The 27,312-nt window shown below is 35.9% G+C and overlaps 1 protein-coding gene across 9 annotated transcripts in view; it reads left to right on the top strand.

Annotated features, from left to right (window-relative positions):
• The first annotated feature begins 4,189 nt into the window (after positions 1-4,189).
• Positions 4,190-27,312, top strand: part of ARHGAP28 (Rho GTPase activating protein 28) — an 88,850-nt gene continuing 65,727 nt past the window's right edge. For 2 of the 9 annotated variants that reach the window (XM_088131065.1, XM_088131061.1), the window contains exon 1: positions 23,637-23,926. Coding sequence is in view for 2 of the 9 variants with exons in the window: in XM_088131058.1 (XP_087987184.1) it covers positions 4,679-4,809 (131 nt within the window). In the remaining 7 variants the exon portion in view is untranslated. Of the gene's footprint in view, positions 4,810-20,554; positions 20,647-20,951; positions 21,052-23,636; positions 23,931-27,312 lie in introns of those variants that run through there. The other 7 variants (XM_088131058.1, XM_088131060.1, XM_088131064.1 and 4 more) reach the window with 7 other exon arrangements.

Below are 27,312 nucleotides of genomic sequence, written 5' to 3'. Positions count from 1 at the left end.
CTTGCGTGGGTCAAGAAGAGACATAATCCTGGGGGTGGCTGGCACCTTGAGGATGCTCCCCAAGCCTAATAATTTCATCATTAATCTTGGAAGTTGTTTATTATTATTATTTGTAGGATTATAGTTTTATTGTATTTTAATTAATATTTACTTTTTTACTGTAAATCGCCCAGAGTTGCTTCTAGGGAGATGGGTGATGACAAATGTGAAAAATAAATAAATAAATAAATAAATAAATAAATAAATTTGATGTAATGCTGTCGACACTGCAGATGCTTCCCCCATTAAAATTCCTGAACCTACCTTTCCAAAATAGCCCCAAGCTTTGCCCACTCCACTTTTGAAACGTGGACCTTGACATGCCACTCAAAGCCTGATGTGGCTCTTGAGATGATGGAAGTTGCACATTCTAGGTCTAGTTTAACATTGATGATTTTTATAGTGGTGAATCTCTGAACATTTCAACCAATGCAGCTTTCACTTGGTTGGTCTATTCTTGAATAGTTAATTCAAAGGCAGAAATCAAAGATTTTCCTATACCAACTAACAGATTATAACTTGAATCTAAATTTGTTCAGTATTTACCTGGTGTGCTTGTGAGGGTAGGTGGGTGGTGTATCCATTCACCCCTGATTCATTTTGCTTTTTAAAATTTGTTCTGCCTTCTACATTTTTCCAACATTGTCCTTTGGGTTGCACTTTGTGTTTTATCATGCGTTCCCATAATTTCTTTTTGTTTAGAAATCATAATGACAACATGATGGGCTTTTTTTGCTATGGTTTAGATCCTTTAAGAGCCAAAACTTTTGCGGTGTGGAAAAACACTGAAATAGTTGTCCTGGAATGTTAATGGTTTCAAGTGTGCAGCAGTATAAGTAACTGCAATGAAGTACCTTACTAAAAAATGAAAAAAGAAGAGTGAAATCCACTTTAACAATGTGCCATTTGGCTTTTGCTGCTGTTTGCAAATTCCCTCTCCACTGTTATTTTATTCTTGCAGCATTTGCTGAATGTGCACCACCCTCTTCATCTTTCTTCCTAGAGTCACAGTGCTGTACACAAATTACTGTTTCTGTTTAGAGTTTTCCCTGAGCTTTCACCATTCATTGGGTAATATTTATTTCCTGCTTTAGCAAACCAGATCACGGTGATGATGTCAGCTCTCCAGATTGAACAGATCAAATGTTGCATATAAGAAACAGGAACTTATTAGATAAATAGATTAATATAACATCCCTTTCAAATTAAGCCTATAGAAATTTGTAAATACATAAATGATGACTAAGGACTAGATGAATGTAAGCAACAGAAAGAAGAATCCTTAGAAGTCTTAAAAATTAATTGTTTCCATAACACTGTAACTCCTTCCATAACACTTCAACTCCTTGAAGGCTTGAAATGTAATTCCCTCTATGTCCTTGGTACAGAATGTTAACTGAATCATATGTTAACTGAATCATATGAAATGAAAATATTGAGAATGAGGAGAAAGACCTAATAAATTATTAGCCTTTCAACTAAGACAGAAAAACAAAACATAGTAATCAAGGATGTTCTGATTTAACAAACCGACATTTTTTATTTTTATACTATTTTATCCTGCTGAATCAACAATAGCTGAAGAAGAAATTAATTCTTATTTTTAGCTATATTACTTCTAATACAGTTGCTTATAAAGTTGCTTATAAAGCTATACTTTCCAGAAATAAAGATAATATTAAATCTATGAATACAGGAAAACTTCCCAGTCTTGATGGTTATCTGGTTGAATAGTACAAGACATATATTATTTTTTTGTCTCTATAACACTGGATGTTTATAATAATTTTTTTCAATAAAGTTGTTCCATCTTTCTTCAAAGAGCCTTACATAACTGTGAAGGCTGGTCAGAATTCTGCTAACTGGGCAAGTTGTCAGCTGATTTCTTTGTTTAATGTTCATGCCAAATTTTTGATATGTAGATTATAGATATTACTTCTAATTGACCATTTTGTGCTATATGGTTTTATAGAAAGGCAAAAAACCTGGGATAATATTAGCTTATTAGCTGATATTTTAGATATGAATCACTCAATGCAGAAAAAGCTATTGATATGGTATAATGGGAGGTTTTGGAGCCCATTGTGCCCAAATATGGATTTCCTTTTCTTTTTATTAATTCGATTAAAATGTGGTTTTTGTATACTTCATGAAGAATTATAACAAATGGAATTATCTCTTGACCTATCAAGATGTTCTATGGGATGCATCAAGGATATATTTTATCTATTTTTATATTAAGATTGATACTAGAACCATTGGCCTCTCCTATCAGGTATGCTCATTTTGAGCATAAAAGCAGCTGGAACTGAAGGTAATTTATTATTATATGCTGATAATTTATTAATAAATATCATTATACAATTGGTTGATATAGTACATCCATTTGGTAAATTATCAGAGTATTCAATTCACTGATGTTTCATCTCTTTTCTATAAGTTCTAATGTATCTATAAAAATGTGTAACAAATGGGATTTTATTTGGGGTTTGAAATCTTATGCATCTCAGAATAATTAACCAGGGATACTTTTTTCATTTGTAGATGTAAATATATCAGTTTATCTGCTTTATGTTGTTATAAATGGTTAAAATCCCACTGAGCTTATGGGGAAAGATAAATGTTATAAAAATGAATAATATTTAAAGATTTATACACTGTAGTTGCAGATATTCCTGTGTTAATATCTTGAAGTGAGTTTAAGCAGGTTGTTAAATTATTAATAAAGTATTTATGGGAAAGGCAACCCTCTTGATTTTTTAAATCCAAATTACAGCTATAATGACTGAGGTTTTAACTTTCCTGACTTTCAAGCTTTATAACTGAGCATATTTTTAAAATTTTATTTCTTCATGAAATATAAATGATTAAGGCAAAAATCCACTGTGGGCCCAATTATGAAGTTCTAATGTGATACCCCTCTCCCCCCAATATCATGGCAGAGCCTTGCTTCTTCTTTCAGTCATCATCATCATTATTATTAATAATAATGTATTTATCCTGTCTTTTTATATATATAACTCAAGGCGGTGAACATACCTAATATTCCTGCTTCCTATTTTCACCACAACAACCACCCTGTGAGATGGGTTGAGTTTAGAGAGAGTGACTGGCCTAAGGCCACTCAGCTGGCTTTCATGCCTAGGGGAGGCCTAGAACTCATAGTGTCCTGGTTTCTAGGCCAGCACCCTAACCATTACACCAAACTGTCTCTCAAAGGATATCTGCATTGGCCAGGAATCGGACCAGGGTCAGCTGCTTGGAATTCTCCAATATTTCCAGCATTAAAGGCTCTACAGCATATTTAAATGTTGCTGGATGGAAGTACAAATTTGGCCTATATTCATATGTTAAATTTACACTTTTGGATGATTTAAGTTTGAAATTTGTAGAGATTTTTTATTTCTTCCTAATTCATGGGTTAGTAGATGTATTGATATTTTAGATCAACTTCCTAGTCAAGTTTTTAAACCACTTGAGTTATGTTATGTCAGATGCAAAAATGGTAAAATAGCAGAATATCTAATTACAACACATGTTCATTTTACAATTTGGACCAAATGTATTAGAAATATCTACACATTCTGAATTACTATTAACATTGAAATGTGTACAGTACTTTTTCCATAGAAAATTAAAGAGTATTGCTAAACTGGATATTGATTATTTGTAAAAACTTTGGTAGCGTTAGAATATCTCATATTAACAAATCAGTGGATAAAATATTAAGTGTGTTTCCAGTGATACTAAATGAAATTAATTCAGTAGAGAATGTTGAAAAAGATTTGACTGGAAACGGAAAATTATGGAGGAGACATCCGCACATATGATATTAGCATGCCACATGATTGTCCTGTTTTTGTTTAATATCATGTTTATTAATAATTTGTGGAAAGAGTAATGTGGTTTTAAAAAACGTGAATGTGATTTTAAATCAAATAGCCCAGGTTTGGAATTTATATGAAGAACTACGGAATTACCACAATGTGGTGTAGCAAAAAAAAAAGATTACTGTTTTAAAATGGAAAGGCAGTGCCACCCTGGATTTACAGTCCTGGACTGATATGTACTTGTTCTCTGTCCTCTGCTTCTGAACTGTCTCTTTAACTATGCAGTGAAAGGACTGAGCAATATTGTTTCCTGTGGTCAACACTTTATTTAACAACCGACCTTCTGAAATACAAATATTATAATTTGTCTTTTTATTCTTACTTCTTTTGTGTCTTTCCCCCCTTTCAAGCAATAACAAACGGTATTCATTTAAAAGGAGGAAGAATCCTGAGTTTGCATTTTCTTGGAAAACTTTAGAAAAGTGAAGCAAAATGCAGGGGAGGGGAGGCGGAGGAGTGCTGGTTCCTGGACCTCGGTGCCACGCAGGACTCCTTCTGGTTTCTAGTTTCCTAGAGACGCGGGACTTTCTTGGAGGGAGGCGGGCGTGGGGGCGGTGTTTTGGAATCTATGTTAATTAATATGTTCTGGCAGGAGGAAGAGCCTTGTCTCGCCTGCCCGGCGATCCGCAGCGAGGGAACTGGCTCTTAAAGGGCAAGGCCATGCCTGGGCTGGCGTGACAGAGTCCTTTGATCCGAGAGGCCAAAGGGTTCCCGCAGGCCAGGCGGTGAGAAGACATGCGCTTCCGATAATGGAGATAAAGGATTCGGGCAGCGTGGTGCTGACAGCCTACCATTCTTACACTCCATCCCGGCTGCCGAGCAGTGTGGAGCACAGCTTCGCTCCAGAGAGCCCCCCGGTCTCAAGCCGGTCTCCTCTCAGGTAAAGCGGTAGAAAAGCGCTTGCCCGGCGCTCCGTGCTTTTGTCTGGCGGTCGCGTCTCTCTTCGCTGGCTGCCTGGCGGACGCTGCCGCTGCGGGGGATTTCTGAGTGGCCCTTTCGGAGGAATTCCCCCCGTCGCCGCCGTACTTCTGTAGAGAGCTAGTTGCGCCGGGTTTTATCGCCGTTCCGCTCGAAGGCACGACCCGAGGGAGCCCATCCAACGGAAGGAATGCGCGGTTCTTCTGGTGGTGCCCTCGTGAGGGGAAGTGAGGGTGGCGCAAATGGCAGAAGGGCTCCGTTTCAAGTCTCCGGAGAGCTGCAGATCAAGTTTGTTTGTTAACCGAGATTAGCCTCGAGATAACCTGAAAAGTAATGAGGGGATCGGGACCGGAAGGGAGCGGGGAAATGGTCACTTATTGAGAAGACGCTCAGTTTCCCTAAGCGAGGGAATCAGCGGGCAGACGGGGCGTCCCTCGCCTTCAAACAACCAGAACTATTCCTTCTCTCCTCAGTTCAGAACTAGGTGAACGCGAGTTGCGCCCAGAGAAAGTACATAGGACGGCAGCCGAAGGGTCTTATTTTTCTACACCTATTAATTTTATAAATACATGTGTCTGGATGTAATTTATAATGCCCAGTTGGGCTCATCTGGAAGGGAGATAGCAGTATTTCAAACACCAATAATTAGTTGACTAAAAACAGGATACAGGATCTTCTTTACACACACACACACACACACACAACACGAGGCCACTTCATTTCTCCCTTCCCCTGCAAGGTAAGGAATTTCACAATACAGTATTAGTGTGCATCTTGGAGGCATTCCTTGCATTTGTCCCAGATAAAATTGCTGATAAAGGAAATACTTAGGGTCATATCTTCACCAGCAACACCTTTAGTCTCAGTAAAGCTGACCTTTCTTCCACTTGGGAATCTGAGTCTGGATGGCCTCTGCAAGTGATGCCTTTGTAACAATTGTAAAGTTGTGATGGTAAAGTTAGGGTTATTGTATTATGCTCTAGAAATGTGGACGTTGCTTGCTTCGAAAATAATATTAAAATGAATAAACCAGCAAAAGAAAGAGCAGCACAATAATGTCTCCATTCTTGATTAACCCTTTTAATTCTCAGTTTATAAGCCTCACAATAATTCTGTTTAATGTTTCTGATTTCTTGTACTATTTCTTCCTTTTCCATTGATCCCGTTTTATGTTTAATTAAGTCCATTTTAGCTTTAGTATCTTTTTTTTTTCCTTTTTTTTTTTTTTTTTGCGGGAATTTCTGCAGCTCTTCTTCCAGTTTTTTATAGTCATCCTCAATAGTTTAAAGATCTTTTTATGCATTGTGTTTCTCGTATAGTTTATTATCTTGATAAACCTTCATTGAGTCAAAGGATTCTTTATCTTTGTTCTTGCCAAAAATAAAAAAAAAATAAAAAAAACAAGAGGAGAAAAAAAAAAAAAGAAGAGGAGGGAAAAGACTAAGTCTCTTTAAAAAAATCCAACTGAGGGGGGAAATCCACTTTTGGCGTAGGAAGGAGAATTTTATACATTTAAGCATCTAAGTCCCTTGTGTTGGTCAAAGAGAAGAGTTTGTAAATAAAATAAATACAATTGTTGTGTATCTTGTAATACCGGCCTTGATTACAGATCTCTTTGTAGATATAACTGCGGAAGGGAAAAATTGAGCATCCAGAGCTATAAATTGAAATAGTTCTTGTACTGTGCTTACATATAAGAAATACACCCTCTCTGCCCAAACATAAACTATTTAAATATTACTATTTATTTTGTATATCTCTGCCTGTCCTTTGAGGAGCACAAGATGATGTAATGTAAGGTCAATCTCTCATTTTATCTTCATGCTATCCCTGTGAGATAGGTTGAATTAAGAGAAAAAGACCAACTGAAAGTCAGCTAGAGAATTCTCTGATCAAATAGGGACTTCAAGCTGTGTCTCCCTGGTCCAGTTCAACATTGGATCTCAAGAAAGAAAGAAGTGTTGCCTATAGCTGACAGGAGTTAGTACAAGTAGTCCTCAAAAAGTAACTCTATGACCAATGCCTGAATTTACGACCTTGGCAGCATTCCTCAGTCATGTAATCGCCATTACAGTCAGTATGTGTTGTCCTGTGCCTGACCTATTGTTTTTCTTTATCCCCCTCCTTGCAAAGTGGCAAGATTGGAGAGGAAGGAATTACAAACGAGTAAGCAGGCACACAATGGGCAATACAGATTGAAAGTAGAGCGCTGGCACCGGCAGCCACAAGTGCGCTATGCAAACTGCCTGGTGCATTCCTCATTTTGTGCCTGCTTACTCTTAGAATCCCTTCCTCTCCAATCTCTCCACTTTGGGGGGGGGAGGAAAAAAAGATTTCTATAGGTAATCTCCCCTGTGCCTCATCTGTTCCCCACCCCCCCACAGAGCGGAGAGATTGGAAAGTAAGTAGTCACAGAATGGGGACTACCCCAGGCTGTTTGCAGAGTGCACTAGCAGCTGCTGGCGCTAGTGCATTGCTATCAATGTGTATTCCCCATTGTGTGTCTGCTTACTCTCTTGTAATCCCTTCTTTTCCAGTGAATGTAAATACAAACACTGATTCCTTCTGTGCGCATTCCAAAGGGTAAGGGAGTCATTAGGAGGCAAACAAAAACAGAAGGTGTAAAACTGATTAGTCTTGTCAGTTTCAAGCTAGAAAGCACAGTTGCAGTCATGTGATTTTCCACTTAGTGATTGCTTCACTTAGCAGTGGAGCTGCTGGTCCCAACTGTGGTCACTAAATGACGACTACCTGTATTCCCATGAATCTTTTTTTTTTTTTTTTTGCTGTTGTTGACTCTTTAGGAAGAGAAACATTAGACAAACCTTCTCCAACCTAGTGTCTTCCACACCATTTGGGACTACAACTTTGAGAACTCTGATAGAATACTTTTCTTTTTATCCTGCCAATCAATTAAGATCCAGTGATCTCATTCATCAGGCAACCCTAGAGAGGGTATTCTCAGTACAAGCTCTTCAGTAGTGGAATTTCCTCTTTGTTCAGTTATGGTTGGCACTGAGCCTTATGAATTTTTTGTGCCAGCTTAAGACATTCGCTCAGCCTTTTGTTTAAATTTAAATGTACCGTACCACATTATTCTGTTTTTTACCCTATCTGATTTTCATATGTAATGCTTACTGTTATTTGATTCGCATCCCAAATAATCAAAACACACACTTGTTTAATTATTGTTTAATTAAATTATTGTTTAATTAAATATTATTATTATTATTAGCCAGGCAAAAGAAGGAAAAGAAGCTAAATCTGACAGTTCTTTCTCTCTATGCTCCCCTCTACCCTTCTTAAAATGATTCACAGGCAAGGAGCCCTTCCTATTTGTGTGAAGAACACTCTAGATCCAATTAAAAAGTATGGTTTTGCTCCTAAAGTACCAGTTAAGTAGAATCAGTTTACATACTTCCCAAAACAGATTAAAAATTTGCTAGAGTTCTAAACTTTCTGAAATATGCCCAAAGAGTTACAGTCTGAAATCTTTGTATAAGTAAAATGTTATAACAGAGGCTCTATGTGAGATAATATGAGTAACACATTTCATAAGTCCCTGCAAAATTCAGAACACCAACTGGGGTTTGGAATGGGTCTCCTAGTGAGGTTGCCTACTTCCTGCAGCTGTCTGGTTGCAGTAGCTAGTTATTGCCATATGGGCAGCCAGAAACTCCATCTGTGTTTCCAAGACATGCTGTGCAAGGTTATGTTACCTCAGCATTGCCCTAGTGGAATGCAGAATGCATGAAACAAATGAACTGGTGGTGTCAGGCTTCAAAAGTCTAGATGTGTGAATCTTTTCCAAATCTTTTGTAATAGATACCAATATATTAATTATCTTACTCTTTTTCTTATTCATGGTTCCTGTGGTTGCTCATTTTTTGGTTCATTAACAGACAGCAATCTGGATCAAGTTTTCAATAACAAGAATAATCATCATCATCATCTGATAACAGAATCTTGGAGCTCTTTTGCTTGTGTTTGCTGCACAGATAAAAACTTTAATATGGAATCACTGGAACAATTTTATATTGATGTCCAAACTTACTGAATTAAGTATGTGTCTCATTGTGTTCATTAGTGTATGATATTACCTACAGAAACAAAGAGTTTAAATTCAGTCAATAGCTTCTCTACAACTGAGATGGCAGGATGGTTTTCATCTATACAGCCAAAGTTTCATTTCAACAGAGTGCCTATGTCTGAAATTAATGATGAACTATGGTGCGTCACAACAGGCCTAAAGAGTAGCCTGTGTGAAGCACGCTGTTTCTGCAGCAGAGGCATCACACTCTGTTGGACTAAGGGGCTTTGCACCATGGGGGTAATGTGTCCTGATCAGAAGAGTGGAAGAAGGGTCAAATTGGCTTAATTGGCCACCTCATTTCTAGAAATGGCAAATCTCTCTTTCTCTCTCTCTCTGTTTTAGCAAAACTGTAGCTGTTCTGCCATTTAGAGGCCAGAGGCACTTTTTTTCGTCAGCATGTTTTGAAAGGTGCAATTTGATCAAAACGTTGGTGAAGCAAAAGACTCCTTTGAAACTGGACCATGTGTTCTCTTTCTATTCAACTTCTTTGAACCTCTAAGGAAGCTGTAAATTTGGTTTCCAGATATCATTTCACCAAGTTCAGCATCACCTCTTAATTTTAACAATGATTTGTTGAAACAAAGCAGTTTCAGAACTATGGGTTTTGAAGGTAGTTTAGATTAACCATAGATGACATAAGCTAGTGATTTATGATTTAGTCATAGACATTATGATTTAGTCAACAGAAGCAAAGACTTCTGAACAGTTCATTCTGACCTCACTATAGTAGGAGAAAGCACTTGCGTGGATGGGCTAGGATCTCCTGCATTCTTCATAATGAGTACAGCTAGTATTACATTCCTTATTCTAATGTTTCTAGTATGTATTTATGTATATATCTATGAAAATAATAATAACTTGCCTTATTTTAGACAAGATATAAATAATACGGCTGTATACTCTTTGAAAATTATTCCAAAAGAAGTTCTTCAGATCTCATAGAGGTACAACACATATCTGCTATTCATTAAAGTGTACTTTTCCCAGACTCTCACACAAGTCAGAAAAAAACATGGTTGCTTCAGTTAGTCAGAGCATTAAAGCAGCACATCCTCTTCAAGCAGTTTTATCTTTCAGGCTTACATGGAAGCTTTAAGAACTACAGGTAGTCCCCAGGTTAAAAATGTCTGGGTTACAGATGACCTATGGTTAAGAATGGAATCTATTGTAGCAAAATTCGAGTTAAATACACAATGGCTCGAGTTAATTACATAGTACTACTTATACAATATTATACAATAATAGTGTTCTGGATTACATACAAATTCAATTTAAGGACAGACCTTGGGAACAGAACTTGTTCTTAAACTGGGGACTACTGTATAAGAGATGTGTCTTCATGTGAGGTTTGAAACACTTCCTCCAAATCATTTTCAAAGTGCAGAAACTTTTAGTAAATAATAAAAGCAGAACATGAACAACCGTAAAGCAATAAAACAGTACTGTGATGGAAGGCATGAGTGAGGAGGATCCTGGAATGGAGCTTCAAGGTTACAGGGAGGGGGAGATGCATTCCAAGCATCTCCTCAGCCCTCAGCTGGAGTATGTAAAAGTTAAGAGAAGGAGACTGGCTCTTCCCTAAGGGGTTCAGGGTTATAGTTGCTATTGTTGGGGATTAGAGTTAGTCTGGTGAGATTCTGTCTAATAGGTGTAAGCTAGTAAAGTAACTGAACTGTTCCTGGATTTGTCTTGCTGTGGTTCTTGGGCTGAACCCACATGCTTGGCAGAGGTTTGCTATATGCGCTTAGTCCCCGCCGGCACGTTCCTCGCCGGGCATGCTTTCACCATATGCCCTGGGGCTCCGCAGTAAAAACAGAGGTTCAGATCTCTCCTCCTTTACCTCTCCTCCCCAAAACTGCCTTTCTAGCAGCTTCGATTTGCATCGGCTCCCCCTCCACTAACTTGGGTGTGGTGACATGAGGAGAGAGAACTGCCAGTAGAGACTGCAAGGCACCAAGGGGATTGGAAGGCAAATACTGTTTTAAGTCCTCCAGTCTGGCATCAGTTACTATACAGAGCTGACAGAGATCATCCAGAGAATTTGGAATGCCTTGCTTTATCAGCTCACACCGAAACTCAGGGTCCAACCCCTCCCAAAATTGGTCAGTGAGAGCTGTATCATTCCACTCGACATCCCCCATCAGCAACTTGAAATCCACAATATACAACCTTACCGGTTTGCCGCCCTGCTTGAGCTTGCAAATGTCCCGACAAACAGTTAGTCTCCGTATTGGATCCCTAAAATGCCTCCTAAAGGTGCCAACGAAATTCTGATAGTTGTTGAACGCTGGATCGCCTGCCTCTATTAAGGGGGTCGTCCATTTAGCAGCAGCTCCCTTCAATAAACTCAGTATGAAGGACTCCTTCATGTGGTCCGTAGGAAACTCCGCCGGCCTGCCATCCATGAATAACTCGCACTGGGCCAGGAAGATTCTCATCTATTCCACCTTACCTCCATACTTCTCAGGCATGCTTCCAGGAGAACGCAACAACACCGGCAGTGGAGCTGGAACTTGCTGGCCAACTTGTCCAAGCTGTTGTGCTACTTGACCCATTGCGGCTGTAAATTATTAATTTGTGCATCTATTTGTTGATGTTGTAGCAAAGCCGCCGCTGAAAGCTGTGGTGTCAAATTAGTCCCCTGGGGATCCGTTGCCATGCTTAAAAATTCCTCCCTCTCGATGGGAGTAGGAGTCTGGTGAGATTGTTGTCAGGTTCAGCCCAAGAACCACAGCGAGACAAATCCAGGAACAGTTCAGTTACTTTATTAGTTTACACCTATTAGAGAGAATCTCGCCAGACTAACTCTAACCCCCAACAACAGCAACTATAAACCTGAACCCCTTAGCCAGTCTCCTTCTCTTAACTTTCACACACTCCGGCCGGGGGCTGAGGGGATGCTTGGAATGCCTCTCCCCCTCCCTGTAATCCTGAAGCTCCATTCCAGGATCCTCCTTGCTCATGCCTTCCATCACAAGTACTATCAGAATATACAGTAGATACCAAAATCCAGTATAAATTAGGGGTAAATTAAGACTGAACTATAGTTATCCAGCCCCGGTGTTCATTTGTGATGAAATGAAACCAATATTGGCCCCAGCATGGCTTTGGGAGGAGGACATTTTGTAAATTAGAAGCCATGGTGAATAAGTCCATCACTTGCATTCTACATTGATAGTTATCAACTGTATTGATAACAGTTCATATAAAGAGAGAAAAGTACCCTGCTCCAACAAATCTTAAAACCTGGGCAGATCTTAATATAGAGTTTAATTTCATGTTCTTTATGTTGCATTTGTATGACGCATTTAAGGAATAATAATAAAAAAATATGCTTCATAAAACTGATATTTATTAACTATTCTGGTCTATAAAGACATTGTTTTCTTTGGGAACCTAAGGTATTGGATGCCAAGTAGAATACCCACAGCTACTGTTTTATAGGTTCTTCTAAATATTTTTGATTTAAGATTTGGCATTCTTCGGTCTCTCATAGAATACTACTTTGGCTATATGAATGAATTGTAAGGTTAGCAGTTTTCAGAGGAAAAGTAGCATCACAGGATCCTAAAATAAAGCATTAACTCTGTGTTACTAAAATGGAAGTCCAGCCATTTTAGCTATATGGGATGGGAATAATACAGCTATTTTTCCTCTGCTTTCCGAATTGACTTATTTATTTTTAATATTTATAAATTGCTTGCCATGCAAATCTTCCTTAGGTGTTAAATAATAGTAAAAATACAACATAAAGTGTGATTAAATAAAGCACATAAAGTTATGTAACCATAGCCATGACATGAGAACTACAAGAGTACCATTATGAAAAATAATGATAGAACATATGCCTGAAGTGTAATTATGTGGGCACATACTGGTATCTGGAGGAAGGAAATATTACCTTTTATTTCATTTGTGCTGTGTATTATATGCATTGATTTTTAAATATATGAAAAAAAGTATGCATTAAAAACTAGCAAATCATAGTTGCATAATGCTCTGAAGAAACCTCATAAATCAAATAGGAATTATGGATTGCTAATGCATCAGTATCATTGTGGAAATAAAATAAAGTGATTAACAATTCATAAACCTAATGCAAATTTCGATGGAAAGTAATTCTTAAATATTAGAAATGCAGAAAAATCAATATGAATGTGAAAATAATAGTATAAGTAGTCCTCGCTTAACAACCACAATAGACCCCCAAAAATTTATCATTAAGCAGGGTGGTCATTGAGCAGGTCACCACGACTGGCCCGATTTTACGACCATTTTTATGATGGCTGTTTAGCGAATCACGTTGTTGTTAGGTGAATTACGTCATTAAGTGACTCCAGCTTCTATAATGGATGTTTTTGCTGGAATTTGCTTAACAACCATATAATTCACTTAATGACTGTGGTGATTTGCTTAATGACCATCATAAAAATGGTCACAGATCGCAATCATGTGACTGCAGGGGATGGTGCGATGATTTGCAATGGTCATGTGTGAGTACAGGTGGTAAAGCACTTTTCCCAAGGCTGTCATAACTTTGAACCATTGGTAAACAAACAGGCATTAAAGGAGGACTACCTGTAATTCTTATTATTGAAATCTTTCTTTTGATTCACAAACAATGTAATTGGATTGTTTCATAAATTATAAACAGGACTGGGTGCATAATTCATTGCTGTCTTCTTTATATTGTATTGTTCCTCATAAACACAAGATTTTGGCAAACTTTCTTTTTTACTGTAATTGAGGATATTAATTTAACTTTAAATGAGTCATCTATGTCTCATTGGAGGTTATTCCCTAATACGTGTTTTGCCCTAACGTGTGATATATTTCTATTTACAGAAAGAAAATCAGTGTATCTACCAATCTTAATTAATTCATTGTTCTACAAAGTGGCATGTACTATGAAACATGTGTTCCTCATTAAAATGTATTTCTTTACATATTTCCAAAATTTTCTTGCACAGAGATAAAAATTAGACTCATAATGTCTCAGTTGAGACAAAACAGCCATGGTACTACAGTACTAGTATATTGGATGAAAATGAGCAATGACATTGAATGCTCACTCTTTACATTGGGATCATTAAGAAACGTATGTATGCTTGTAAGAAGGACAGTTTATTGCACGTTCGGTCATTTAGAAAAAAAAGTGTTTTATAAAGTGAAAAAGCCTTAATAAAAAGAGGGATAAGAAATTTAAAGAATAAAAGGTAATATATGAAACAGTATATGGAAGTGGAAGAAGCAAGGGTCATTTTGAAGGATGAAGGCTGTAGAGAGGAATATTGTTGATGTAAACTAGTTTTAGATGTTTCCTTTTTTTTTTTTTTTTACCTCATGCCTTTAATGGTTTTGGCTATTTCTTACTCCTTTCTGCACTCTGTATAATGTTGCTTATCCCAAAAGTGAATAATGTGATAGGTGTGTGTGTGTGTTTGTGTATTCACACAAACACAAGGATATATACACATTTAACCCAGAAATATATTCACATTATCTTCCATCTACCATTTGGTTGACTAGCTATAGAAGAAATTTGCTAGTTTGTTAAATTGCAGCTTTTCCATAACTATGATTTAAGTATTCCCTGTAAACCAAGTTTACAAACCAAGAAGTGCTTAAATCACAGCTTCCTGATTTGGGTGTCACAGGAAAACTTTGGCATATAAGAATTCTGGAAGTTTTCTCTGCTTAAACTCATCTGTAATAATTCATTGAAACAGGTAGCAAAATGAGCAGCCCAGTTAAGGAATAGTAACAGGCAAATGTTTACTACTGGTTTAAAACAACAGACAACTGCGTTCTGGCTCACCCTTTTCAGATAGGTGAAATAATGAGATACAATACTGGAATGATGCTTCAGGCATCATTAACTGATCATTTTAAATAATGATGTCTATTTTGACCTTTAGGAAAAAGCGTTCCAAACACATTTCAAGACTATGTTAAAATGCAAGAAGTTCATGGTGTACTGTTTCATGAACAACCAATCCTATATTTTTCCTTGACAAATATTAATATGGAGAAAACCCATCAAGGAAACAAAAGGTTCCTTGGCTGATTTTCCAGCAGCTTAAGACTGGAATAGTTCTACAATTCCAGTTGATATACAAATGATGTCAAGTTCCTTCTGCTGAGGTACAGTGTAAACAATCTAAATTGTTCTTGATGTTGAGTTCATTACACCATAAACTTCTCAGTGGACAGGAATGGAATGATTTCAAGTGTACCTTTTAAAAGTATCCTAAAGTTAGATATAGATTTTTTTTTATTATTATATATTGTTTTAAGACGCTATAGAATTTGGAAAAAAATAGATAATAAGATAGAAAAATATGAAATGTCAGTACAGGTTAAGAATGCCCGGGTCACAGATGACCCATAGTTAAGAACGGAGCCTATTGTAGCAAAATTTGAGTTACAAATGGTTCGAGTTCATTACACAATACTACTTATATGATGTTATACAATAATACTGTTCCGGCTTACATACAAATTTGATTTAAGAACAGACCTTGGGAATGAAACTCATTCTTAAACCGGGGACTACCTGTATTTTGTTTGGCTTGGGGAAATGGTAAATGTGTTTTTTTTAAGAATGGGATGTAAAAGCCACTTTTTAACAAGAATTTTGAAAGCCATTCATTTTTTTTATTATAAACTTTTATTAAACTATGAAGGAGGTAATGCTTATAATTAAACCAGATAATGGTGATTCACTTTTTTTTCTGTACACTTTACAGACTGACTCTTTGAGGCACTCACTAAAGAATGCAGTATTTATAGTCTTGATAGAATTTCATGTTGTGGTTGAACTTCTCTGGCTTCTTTAGCATTGGTGCCCTGCTGATTTCCCTGGTGCCTTCATATGCAGAACTTATGGGAAACATCTGGCACTGTCTTTTTGATCAGCTTGTTTGGTTAAACTTTTGACCAGCTGCCTTCCATTTATTTTAACAATGTCACTTACTATACATTGATTAAATGTGCTTGAATCGCTTGCAGAAAAGAAGGAAAGTTTGATTTCTAAAAATGGATTCAAGTGGATATAGCATCATATCTTCCATTAATGTAAAAGCCACTAATTATTCAAATGAACATAGGACATGTGAATCCTGCCACTGGAATTTGTAAACCATGGTTTTCATAACTTAATTTAATAAGTTTATTTTGGAAAAAAAATCTTGTACATCTGTCACTCAGGAAGCTTCAGTTTTCTGCTAGAGAATGAGATTTTAATGTGTTAAAATTATTTTTAGAGGTTAATGAATGATCAGTTTTGCCACTTGTCATCTTTGAAACTTCGTATAAGTTAGGGTAGCATTTAGGGTACATTTAATTAGGGAGACATGGAATATGAACATTTTATTGACTGATTGATTATGTGCCATCAAATCAATGCTGACTCTTAGCGACCACATAGTGGATCTTATCCAGAATGATTTGTCTCCAACCTGGTCCTTCAAGTCTTCTAATGGTGCACCCATTGCCACTATAGTCGAGTCCATCCACCTTGCTGCTGGATGTCCTCTTTTTCTCTTTCCTACCACCTTTCCAAGCATTATAGACTTCTTAGAGAACTAGATCTTTGCACAATGTGTCCAAAATAGAATACAGTGGTACCTCTAGTTACGAATGCCCCTCCTTACGAATTTTTCAAGATACGACCAGCTCCGGCCCCAAAAATTTACCTCGTGTTGCGAACCACCTTGAGTTACGAACTGGATCCGCGGCCATTTTCCCTCCCGTTCCACGTGGTCCGCAACCATTTTTCTGCCCGTTCCACGTGGTCCGCAGCCGTTTTTCTGCCCTGCCGCGTGGTCCGCGGCCATTTTCCACCCGTTCCATGTGGTCCGCAACCATTTTTCTGCCCGTTCCACGTGGTCCGCAGCCGTTTTTCTGCCCTGCCGCGTGGTCCGTGGCCGTTTTTCCGCCCCTGCCGCGTGGTCCGTGGCCGTTTTTCCACCCCTGACGCATGGTCTGTGGACACCGGAACGGATTAACAGTAACTACATTGAACCTTATGGGAAAATTTGCCTCGTGTTGCGACCAATTCGAGTTGCAACCAGAGTCACGGGATGGATTAAATTCGTAACTCGAGGTTCCACTGTAATTTATGCTTGGTCATTGTGCTTCAAGTGAGAATTGATTTGTTCTGTGATCCGTTTGTTATTTTCTTGACTATCCGTGGTATTCTCAGGGTCTTCTCCAACACAAAAGTTCAAAAGCAATAATACTCATTCTGTCCTACTTATTCAAAGTCTAATTTTTGCTTCCGTAAAGTGTGAAGATAAATTATTATTTGTTTAAATTTGAATTGTAGTTATTCTAAGTATTTTAAATATTTACACCCTAGTATAGCGAGTTTTGTCCAACATTTCTTAAAAACTAGAACTGGCTCTGCATGCTTTCTTTTTATTGCCTTTATCAGTAGTGCTGGGATCAATTTTATATGTCCAATATTAGGTTCAGTTTTCAAATATTAAATATTCTTATTGCAAATATGCATTGAAATGCAAGTGTTCACACATATATATCCACAGAGTCAGACAAGAAAGCTATACAGTGATTAACTTACATTTGTTTTTCTATAGATATGCACTGTATTAGATATTGTACAATGTGTAAAGTTCCATTATCTATAATAGCAAAAGTATGTATTATTTTATTTATTTATATGTCACATTTATATAGCCGCCCATCTTACACAAAGCAACTCTGGGTGGCATGCAACAATTAAATAAAATAAAAAATGGAAAAAAAACAATCATTATAAAAAGATAAAAAGTGATTATTAAAATGAAAACATTATCAACAATTTAAAAAAATTTAGATTTTAAAAATATATAAACCCCGTGGAGAGACCAGAATATCAATTACAGTGGAGCCATCTAAAAATGTCTCCAGTTCCCAAAGACCCCCAGGCCTGATGACATAACCTGGTCATGAGCGACTTCCTAAACAGCAGGGAAGGGGTGAGCCTCACTTCAGGGGGGGAATGTTTACAGGGAGGGAGCCATGGCAGAGAAGGCCCACCTCCTGGGACCCATCAAATGCAAGTCCCTGGCCGATGGAACATGTACCTTCCCTGCCAGATCTAATGGGATGGGCTGATGTAATCGGAGAGAGGCGGTCCCTCAGCTAATGTATTACCTTTGGAAGTTACATTATTGTTGCTGAAACCTGACACACTGTTGATATGCATTTATATAAATGCTTACTTACTTAAATATAATAAGTAACTTACTTATATATAAGTAAATATTATACTTATTCATATAAATACTTAGTTACTTACTTCTTACTTCTTATGCTAGAGCCTATTATTTTAATTTTGCCACCACAAAAATCTTAAATTGTAAACCACAAGAGAGAGAGAGAGATTTATTTTGCAGCTGGTTACTCTGATCTGCACTATATCAAAGATAGTTTTCCCCTTATAATATATTTTAGCAATCATATTGTTACTTTAAAAGTAGAATTTTAAAACACAGTTTTGTGAAGAAAGCCAAAGTAACATGCATTGCAATGATGAAGCAGGAACATAAATTACACTAACTTGAACTATAAAATAAGCCTAGCAACAAATAAATCTGAAGTTAATTATCTGTTGAACTATTTTTTAAATCAAGGCAACTCTTTTCTTAATAATAATTTTCCTAGAGTTTACAAATATAAACTTAAAAGACTAATACAAAGAAGAGAAAATATAAAAAGTAAAGAAAAAGAAGTGCAAAGAGGTAGAAAGAGAAAAAGAAAAAAGAAAAGAAAAAGAGAATATATAAAAGATGATCCCCCCCCCTCCTGACAAATATAAACAATTTCAGTAACTTAATACCTTCTCTGGTATTTTAAAAAAAAAATCTTCTCATAACTCAACCCTTATCAATAATCAAAGTATAAAAATTAATCATTCAATCCTAATCAGGAAAAGTCTATTAAGAGCTACCAAAAATAATATATGTATTTTAACCTTAATCAAAAAAATCCATTTTATAATCCAATTTATTAAATTAAGACAATTCTAACCAGTCATTGCTTTGATTAGAACATGTCTTTCAGAATATAATAATCATTCCTGAGATGCTCACTGAAGATTTATGTATGTATTAGTTTCTAGGAATATATGGAGCTTTTAAGGGTGTTTTGCAGTGAAAGTAGTGTGGTCTTGTTTCTAAGTGATGGAGTAGAATTACTATGACACCTTACTTTAGATAACCAAAGCAGCTTCTGCACACAGAGCACATGCACACTTTCTTTGTAGTGAAACAATATAGTTCTTGTTTTAATAAATGATTTTTGGAATTCAATCCCAAGGTCTTGTCTCCATTCTCTTTCCTGGTACCTTAGAAAGAATCCCTTTTTCAAAATAGTAGACCATATTATCTGTCTCTTAATTTATCCATTGTTCTAGTTACTGTGCATGTTGTATTGGGTAGGCAATAGTCTCTCCAGCTACAACAGGGCCAGAAGGTAAGATACTTATTTTAAGTTCTAAGTTATTCCTAGTCATCCATAGTTCCTGTAGTTTATTCCATGTAATAAAAATGTGTTCAAGTACAGTATGTGTTAGAGATATGTCTTACCTACAAGCATGATAACAACATGCTTGAAACGTCAATGAGAAGTCATGTTTCACAGTCCTCTACAATTAACACATGGGAGATGTTCTGCAAAATTTACACTCATATTGTTTCTATATATATATCTAGTTTCCACGTGTTTGTTTTTTATTTATTTATTTATTTGCATTTCAAAATTAGATACTGCCCATCTCACAAAAAGTGTTGCATGCTGTGTTGTAATTTCATATGTATATGCATGCACACACATACATATACACACATACGTATGCTTGGATCGTCATCAGTGTGCTTATGAACTCCACTTTATATGTGTAGATACAATTGCTATTGCTTCTGTGCTTTGTAAGCTTTCTGGAGAATTATATTCTCTATTACTCAGTATAATTTTCTCATCAGAAATATATGTTTACAGTCAAAGCTTGTAGATAGCTTTTTTCTGAAGAAATATTGCAAGATGTGAAAGGTGTTCAAGTATGAGAAATACTGAAATTATGTTGTGACATGCTGTATTATTCACTAATACTGTTATTGTCAGCAACTCTGTTGTATTTGCCATTGGCCTTAACAATGACTGCACAATTTCCATATACAATTTGTATTGCAGAAGTTGCCATGAAATGAAATAAAGTTAAGGAAAGGTTACGTTCAACAGGATGGGATATGCAAAAATGAACTGACCACCAACTGGAATTCATAATAATCTAATTAGACAATTGATTTATTGCAAATTCACCACAATTCACTTTCATACTAGGCCTCATTCTACTATTTCAAAATGGATTTCTTCTTGAGATTTTAATAGTTTGTATAAATTAAAAAACAGTAATGCATTGTTCTAATTCTCTCTTATTTCACATAAGCGCTGAAAAATACACCATTATGAAACATAGAACACTTATAGCATATATTGTAAATTGAAATGAAAAGTCATTAGGTAGCCATTGGATGGCATGGGTAATGCCCACTTAAATTATTTCAGGAATTTTGTGTTGCTAATAACAGCTTCATTTTAGGCTAAGCCTGCCAACTGCAACTAAGCCTGTGTAGGCTGACAAAGTACATTCCTGGCTGTATCAGGACATAGACTGCATTGCATTCTCAGTGATCGTTTTAGGTGAGGTTTTGTTTTGTTTTTATAATCAGGATAGAATTTATATTTTATTGCATTGTAAACAATATGTATTTATTTTGATTTACTGAATTTATTTATATTACATCTAAATTTCAAGAGAATAAATTGGGACTGAAAAGACTAACAAACAGTGAATGCTCTCTTTCACTTCTATATTCTGAGTGTGTGTCAGTACTCTGTATAGACCTTCTGGTTGGTGGGAAGCAGGCAAAAGTGTGTTGATTTGTCATGTAGTTTCTAGATTAGGGTTCTTAGCTTTTATAAATAGCATGAGCATGGTTGGGATCAAACTGGACTTTGGTTGCACTATGTCATACTGGCCAGAATGTCCCAAAATTGACTGGTATTATTCCTTACCACTAGCAGGAAATGTTGCATGTGGCACAGGTAAGGTTGTTTACCTAGTCTACATCTTCTCTATATTATTACAAGGCATTATGTGAAAGCCTTAACTGACCAGAGCCATAATGGGTGGTGGAGGCTTATATCTATATCTAAGAACTCAACTGCTGATGTCCACAGCATGTAAAAGACTATGATAAGGAATGAAAGAAGAGTAAATGGTAAGCATCATGAGTGAATGAATGACATGAAAGAAAGAAAGAAAAAAAGATGTTTTGTGTCTCTGTGAAACAAAAGAAAGAGGAAGGATTAATAGAGCTGAATGAAGATGGCTTATTGTTTGTGAAAAAGAATTGATGAATACATGCAAGGAAGTGAAGATGTAGATATAATTATGAGTGCTAAGATGTATGCAAGAAAGTATGAATTAGTGTCATCTAGGCTGTTGTGGGTGTACATGAAAGTCAGAATTCATAAGTAGGATGATAATTACATATTATGTTCCAGTGAATGATGATAATGGAAGAACCAAAGAGGAAATTTGTGCAATATTCTGAATGAATGCGATGCAGAGGGGGGTAAATTATTTTGCTACATGACATGAGAGAGTACAAAAAAATGTTTGGGTCATTTGGAAATACAAGAAGGAATGAAAATGGTCTGTTTCATATAAGTTTTTGAAGCATAGGTATATTCATATATATTGAATATATGAAAGTTATTGTCAAAGATTGAATATGCATCTTAAAACATGATTTATTTGATTGTTTATAATTAATGATTGAAAGAATTAATGAAGGATGCAAGGGTGATTAGAAGTTCAAATTATGGGACTGACCATGTCAAAAGAGGATCTAAAGGAAAATGAATGTAGAAGAGAAGGACTGAAGTTAAACAAGAGTGATAGCAGAATGACAGCAGAACAAAAAAAATATGTGTCCTGAATGAAAAAGTATTTGAAAATAGATTATTCTTCTAGGAGAATGTGTGAAAAGAAATGTAAAGAAAGGGATGGGGAAGATGCTTGGAACATAATGAAAATAATTACATTAAAGAATGGAACAGAAGAGTGTAAAGTTATGCTAATGTGAAGGATAAAAAGGATGCTTGATGGAACAATGACATGAAAGAGTCTGGATGAGATAAATGCACATAAGGGAATAAGGATATAATATATTTTATGTGTATATATAAAATAAGATATTTGCAAAGAATGTAGTCAAAGAGAACAAGGAATAATTGAGTTTAAAAGAAGGAGAGAAAGTCAGGGTGATTTTAATGGAAGTAAGTTGTTTTGGAAGTGGGTGAAGAAGGCTAAACAAGGAGTCTCCAGCAGAGTAAATGTAATTAAAAATAAAAAAGTGATAAAATTATTTGAAATGAAACTGAAGTGAGGGAATGCTGGAAAGAGTATTTTAGAGATTTCTATGAGAGAGACAGTGATATACTGAAAATGGAACTGAATGTTATAAACATTAATGCTGAATAAAATAACTGATGAAAAAAAGAAATGCAATAAGAATGTTAAGAAATTACAAGACTGCAAGTGTAGATAATGTAACTGCAAAAATGATAAACTATAAATATGTTTTGCTAATGGAGTGGCTGTGGCTGTTGTTTGTGCCTGACAATGGGAAGTATGTTGTTAATTTCTCACAAAGAGAAAGCTAGCAAGACTGAATGCAAAAACTAGATTGGTTTGAGTGTTCCTGGGAAGGTTTTTGTCAGAACGTTGATTGAAAGTAGATTAGTGGTGGCAATTAACAAAAATTGGGAAATGCAGCACAACTTTATGATTGGCAAGTGATGTGCAGGCAAGATTTCTGATCTTCAGTAGGTCACTGAGAAATGTATCACCAGTTATAAAACTGAATATAGAGAAAATCAAAAGTCCCATCATAACTGTAGTTTAGATAGAAAAAGTCTAGTGGTTTGTCCTTTCTATAAAATATTTTTAGCATATTATTAATCTGTTTCAAATAAATTAAATGTATTAATGTTGAAATGAGAGCCAGTTTGGTGTAGTGATTAAAAACACTGACTAGGAACTGAAAGGTCATGAGTTCTAACCATGTTTTAGGTATGGAAGCTGGATGATTTCAGGCCAGTCACTCTTTCCCAGCCCTGGGAAGAAGGCAATGACAAACCACTTCCAAAATTTTGCCAAGACTTGTTCAGGCAGTCACCTGAAGTGACTTAATACATACACACGAATACACACTCACACCCCCTAAGTAAATGTATCATATGTTCATTATTACTATAAGTTACAATCTGTAGAGACTAGTTGTTGCATTTTAATTATAAATCATAGATGCAAACTACTACAATCAACTCTGAATATTGTGCTGCTTAGGGGAATGTATTAGAAGCCCTATTCATCTACTTTTATTTACAAAATAAAATCTTCACCCTTTGTTTTGGAAGTAGTAGAAAACTGTTTCCTTATGTTACAAATGGAAATTTTATCACATGTTAACCTTGGACATAAACTCAAAATAAAACAATGAAGCAACACAGTTCTTCCTTCCTTTTCCTGATTGCATCACTGGAATCACTAGCTAAGAAAGGGATTTTTAAAAAACTCTTTTGTTTGCGTTTCTCATAATGCTTTAGCATCTGAATTCATGTGCATTTGTGGGCTTGATTACATGAAATTAGACATAATGAAGTTAAGCACAATGCAGTAATAACAGCATATTGATAGCCTTATTATGATTACTTTTTTAAGAAGGAAAAATACAGATGCAGCTTCTTGACAAGGTTGCTTTGTAGTAATATGACTATTATTCATTGTCGCTGAATCCGAGATGCAGGCAGGTACAGAAGACCTCCTGTGTTGATATGAACAATGGTTCTGTTTCAATTATACCCATGCCTGAGCATTTGGGAAGAATTGGTTAAGTTTTGAAGCTACTTTGTGAGTATGTTTGGCACAGCTTTCTCTTTAATTATTTTTTATCTTTAAGCATATATTATCATTTGTTTCTCATTATGCATGTATTGTTATTTTTGTGAATATGTCCACTGATTTAAACTCTGTATTTGAGATGGGAAGGGGCTCTTTGCTGTATCCCATGAACTGTTCTTGCTTGGATGACACTTATGAGAATAAGCAGTAGTCCAGATTATGACTGCAGGATGTTTAGGAGGAAAATAATAGATTTATATTGTGCTAATTTGATGGAAAACGGTGTATTTTGTATCAATTTCTTGTAAGATCAAAAATACAGAAATTAGTCTAAGGAAACAAAACGTTTTGAAACCTCTTTTCTAAACTAAAACTTTAAATAATCCTTTTAACACTTTAAAAGATGCACAAAGTAAATCACACACTAGGAATTATATTTGCAGTTATTAATAATGATTTTTATATTTATAAATTATTATTATTATTATCCCAACCACAAATAGCTTAACTCTGTTGCAACATTTTCACAACTGTATTGATTTATGGCTCAGCCATAACACAAGGGAAAACCAAATCACTTGCAAGCCTCCTGAAGCAGCAGTGATACTCAGCATTGTAAAATGTATGGGGACCAGTGTCATGTGAACCCTGTTGAGTGGCACTTGCTAGTATAGAATGGACTAAAACCACTTTTTGCATTCTCAAACTCCCTAAAAAAAGCCAGGCGCCCTACAGAAACCAATAGTATGATGCCTGAACTCCCACTTCTTCAACCCAAAGGCAAAGATTTCTCAGTACATGGCACCTCTCTGACATAGAAGCAAGAAACCAGTAGATACAACTCCCCAAGGCCAGTCTTGAGAATCAAAACCATTGCAGTGTTTTATTGATCAAATTTATTTATTTATCAAATTTACATAGCCACCCATCTCTTCCTCTTTTCTTCCTACTAAGTTGTAATGAAATGGAAAGGCCATAAATATGGCTGCTTTTCTAGGAAACTGGGCCTTTTCCTCTCCAAACTGAAGCAAATGGTCCATTTCACTAGGCTACTTCGTAAGTATTAAAGTATGTGAAAAGAATTTGCATTGTATCAAGCAACAACTCTTACTTCTTTAGCGAGACATGTTTCACATTTTGGTAATCAGTGCTGTGGAGTGTTTGGAAAGTATATAATTATGCTGATTGATTAAATGTTATCACTGCAATTAGAAAAATGAGTTGCTGGCAACCCAACCTGAACCATGATAGCTTATCACTTTTGAAAGGTTTTCTCCTTTGTTCCGCCTCTTTCCAAACCCTGGTCAGCAACTTTTTCTTGCAAAAGCTGAGAAAGCATCTGGGTTATCGTTTTCTAACTTTCCCATATGTAGATAAAATGCTTACCTCATTTAAAATTGTGCAGGGCCGCAAACAAAAGTACTGTAATGTTAAAAAGAATGTTCCAACAAGTTGGAAGGAAGAATGCACTTTCAGATAATCAACTGAATCTGTGAAAGACATATAATGTTAGTAATCACTGGTTACTTTAAAGCAGATATTGAAATGGTCTAGGCTAGACCTGAAATAGTAGGTTTTATGTTCTTGAGAAGCCTAACTACACATTTCAGAAAGCTTGCATTATAATAATGCAGTTTTGAAAGAGAAGTATCAAAGAAAAGGAACTTTTAACTGTTTCGTAGCAATCCACTGCTTGGTTCTAAATTGGTTTTAACTCCGCTTTCTTGCAACCCTAAGGTTTCTGTTTTGTTTTGATAAGTGATAGATGTGAATTCAAACTAACTTGACCATCTACTTTTATTAGAAATCAGGAAAATGTATCCAGATTGGGCAAAATGGTAACATTGTTGTGCTGGATTAGCAATGTTCAGTGTTTACACTCAACACAATGGCAGCTGGGCATATAATCAGTTGACTGCATGCTAAAATTATGGCAAGAGATATTCAATTTAAAAAATATAATTAGCTTCCTGAACTGCACTTGCATCATAACATTATTTCAGAAGAATAAGAAATATAATTAAATATATGTGATTAGAGGTTCATATTATAACATGAAAATATGATTAACTTTTAACTGGATAATTACCTAAATGTTATAGAACAGAATATATTATATCTGAATAAGTTTTGGAAAAAAAGTATCTCAGCACCTGGGTATCAGGTGTCATAAATAGGTTATCAAATTATTAGCAATTAAGATGCCCTGCAATAAGGTGTAAGGACAACCTGTAGAATAAGGTAGTATTTATATTGAAACAATATTTGTACAGAAATAAAGATTCATGAATAATGACATTGAAAGATTTCAAAGATGGAAATTTTGAGTGCACCTGTGGGTACAGGAAAAATGGTTTATTATCCAATTCCATAAGCAGCAATATTTCAGATATTATAACAAATGGAAGTTAGAATTTCCATACAGTGAAATGTGAACTGTGTGAGAAAAGTAAATGTATTAAACAATTCGTAATCATTTGTTAATTCTCCCATTCATGTTTGTAACATTTCTTCAGTCTATGCCACACAACTTGTTCTATTTATAGATTGTTGAAAGTGTCAATGAAGAAAGTTTAAAAGATTATCAGCTATGTTTGTAAATTCAGATTCTTAATAACAGTAATTAAACAAAGAAAGTGTGTGAAAATTAGTTGAGAACAGATGGGGGTATGGGGGATGGATGCAGAATCAAGTGGTTTTAAATCTATAGGATGTAATAACAAAGAGAAAGATCAGAAGGTTTTTTTTTTCCTTTCTTTTTTTAAAGACTGCAAGGACAGCTGGGAAGATGATGAGTTGGCTCCTAGAAGCAAAAGTTAAATAGCAGAATGAAAGGGGAGATGTATGGTATGCTTAGAATCTTGCATATGCATTATAGCTTAGAAATGGGGGCATCAGCAAAAATAAAACACTGCTTGACATTGGTGGCTTTTGCAGAAGACAAAATAGATTCTTCTTCTCAGTCTTTTTCTTCTTCAAAATAATCTGCTTGTTTTTTTTCCCTTAAATTAAATGCTCTCTCAGACATTTGTTATACCCATTTATCATAATCACAAAATCAAATTTTGTGATTATGATAGATGAGATTGTATAGACTTTCCATGAGAACAGCAAGAATCAGAACCAAGTCTGAGGAACCCCAAACATCTCTGGATGTACCACTTGAAATTCACTGCTCAAAATGAACATTCCAACTCCATACTCCTTCCAAAATGTGTTCAGTTGAATCCAGATCTCTTCAACCTTTTGATTTATGACGGGCTTGCCTGGTCATAGGCTCTTCATTTATGGCCATCAGATTTGACTGCACTAAAAAAATAAAAATAATATTCATTAATGCAGTTTACCATATCAGAAAAATATGCACCATAGCAATCAATAATGCAGCAAACTGA

Source organism: Python bivittatus, unplaced genomic scaffold (assembly GCF_059951505.1).
Source record: "Python bivittatus isolate LINGU-HERP-01145 unplaced genomic scaffold, Pbiv_v1 ctg000840_np1212, whole genome shotgun sequence".
NCBI classification, from domain to species: domain Eukaryota; kingdom Metazoa; phylum Chordata; class Lepidosauria; order Squamata; family Pythonidae; genus Python; species Python bivittatus.
This window is presented reverse-complemented; position numbering and strand designations above follow the sequence as displayed.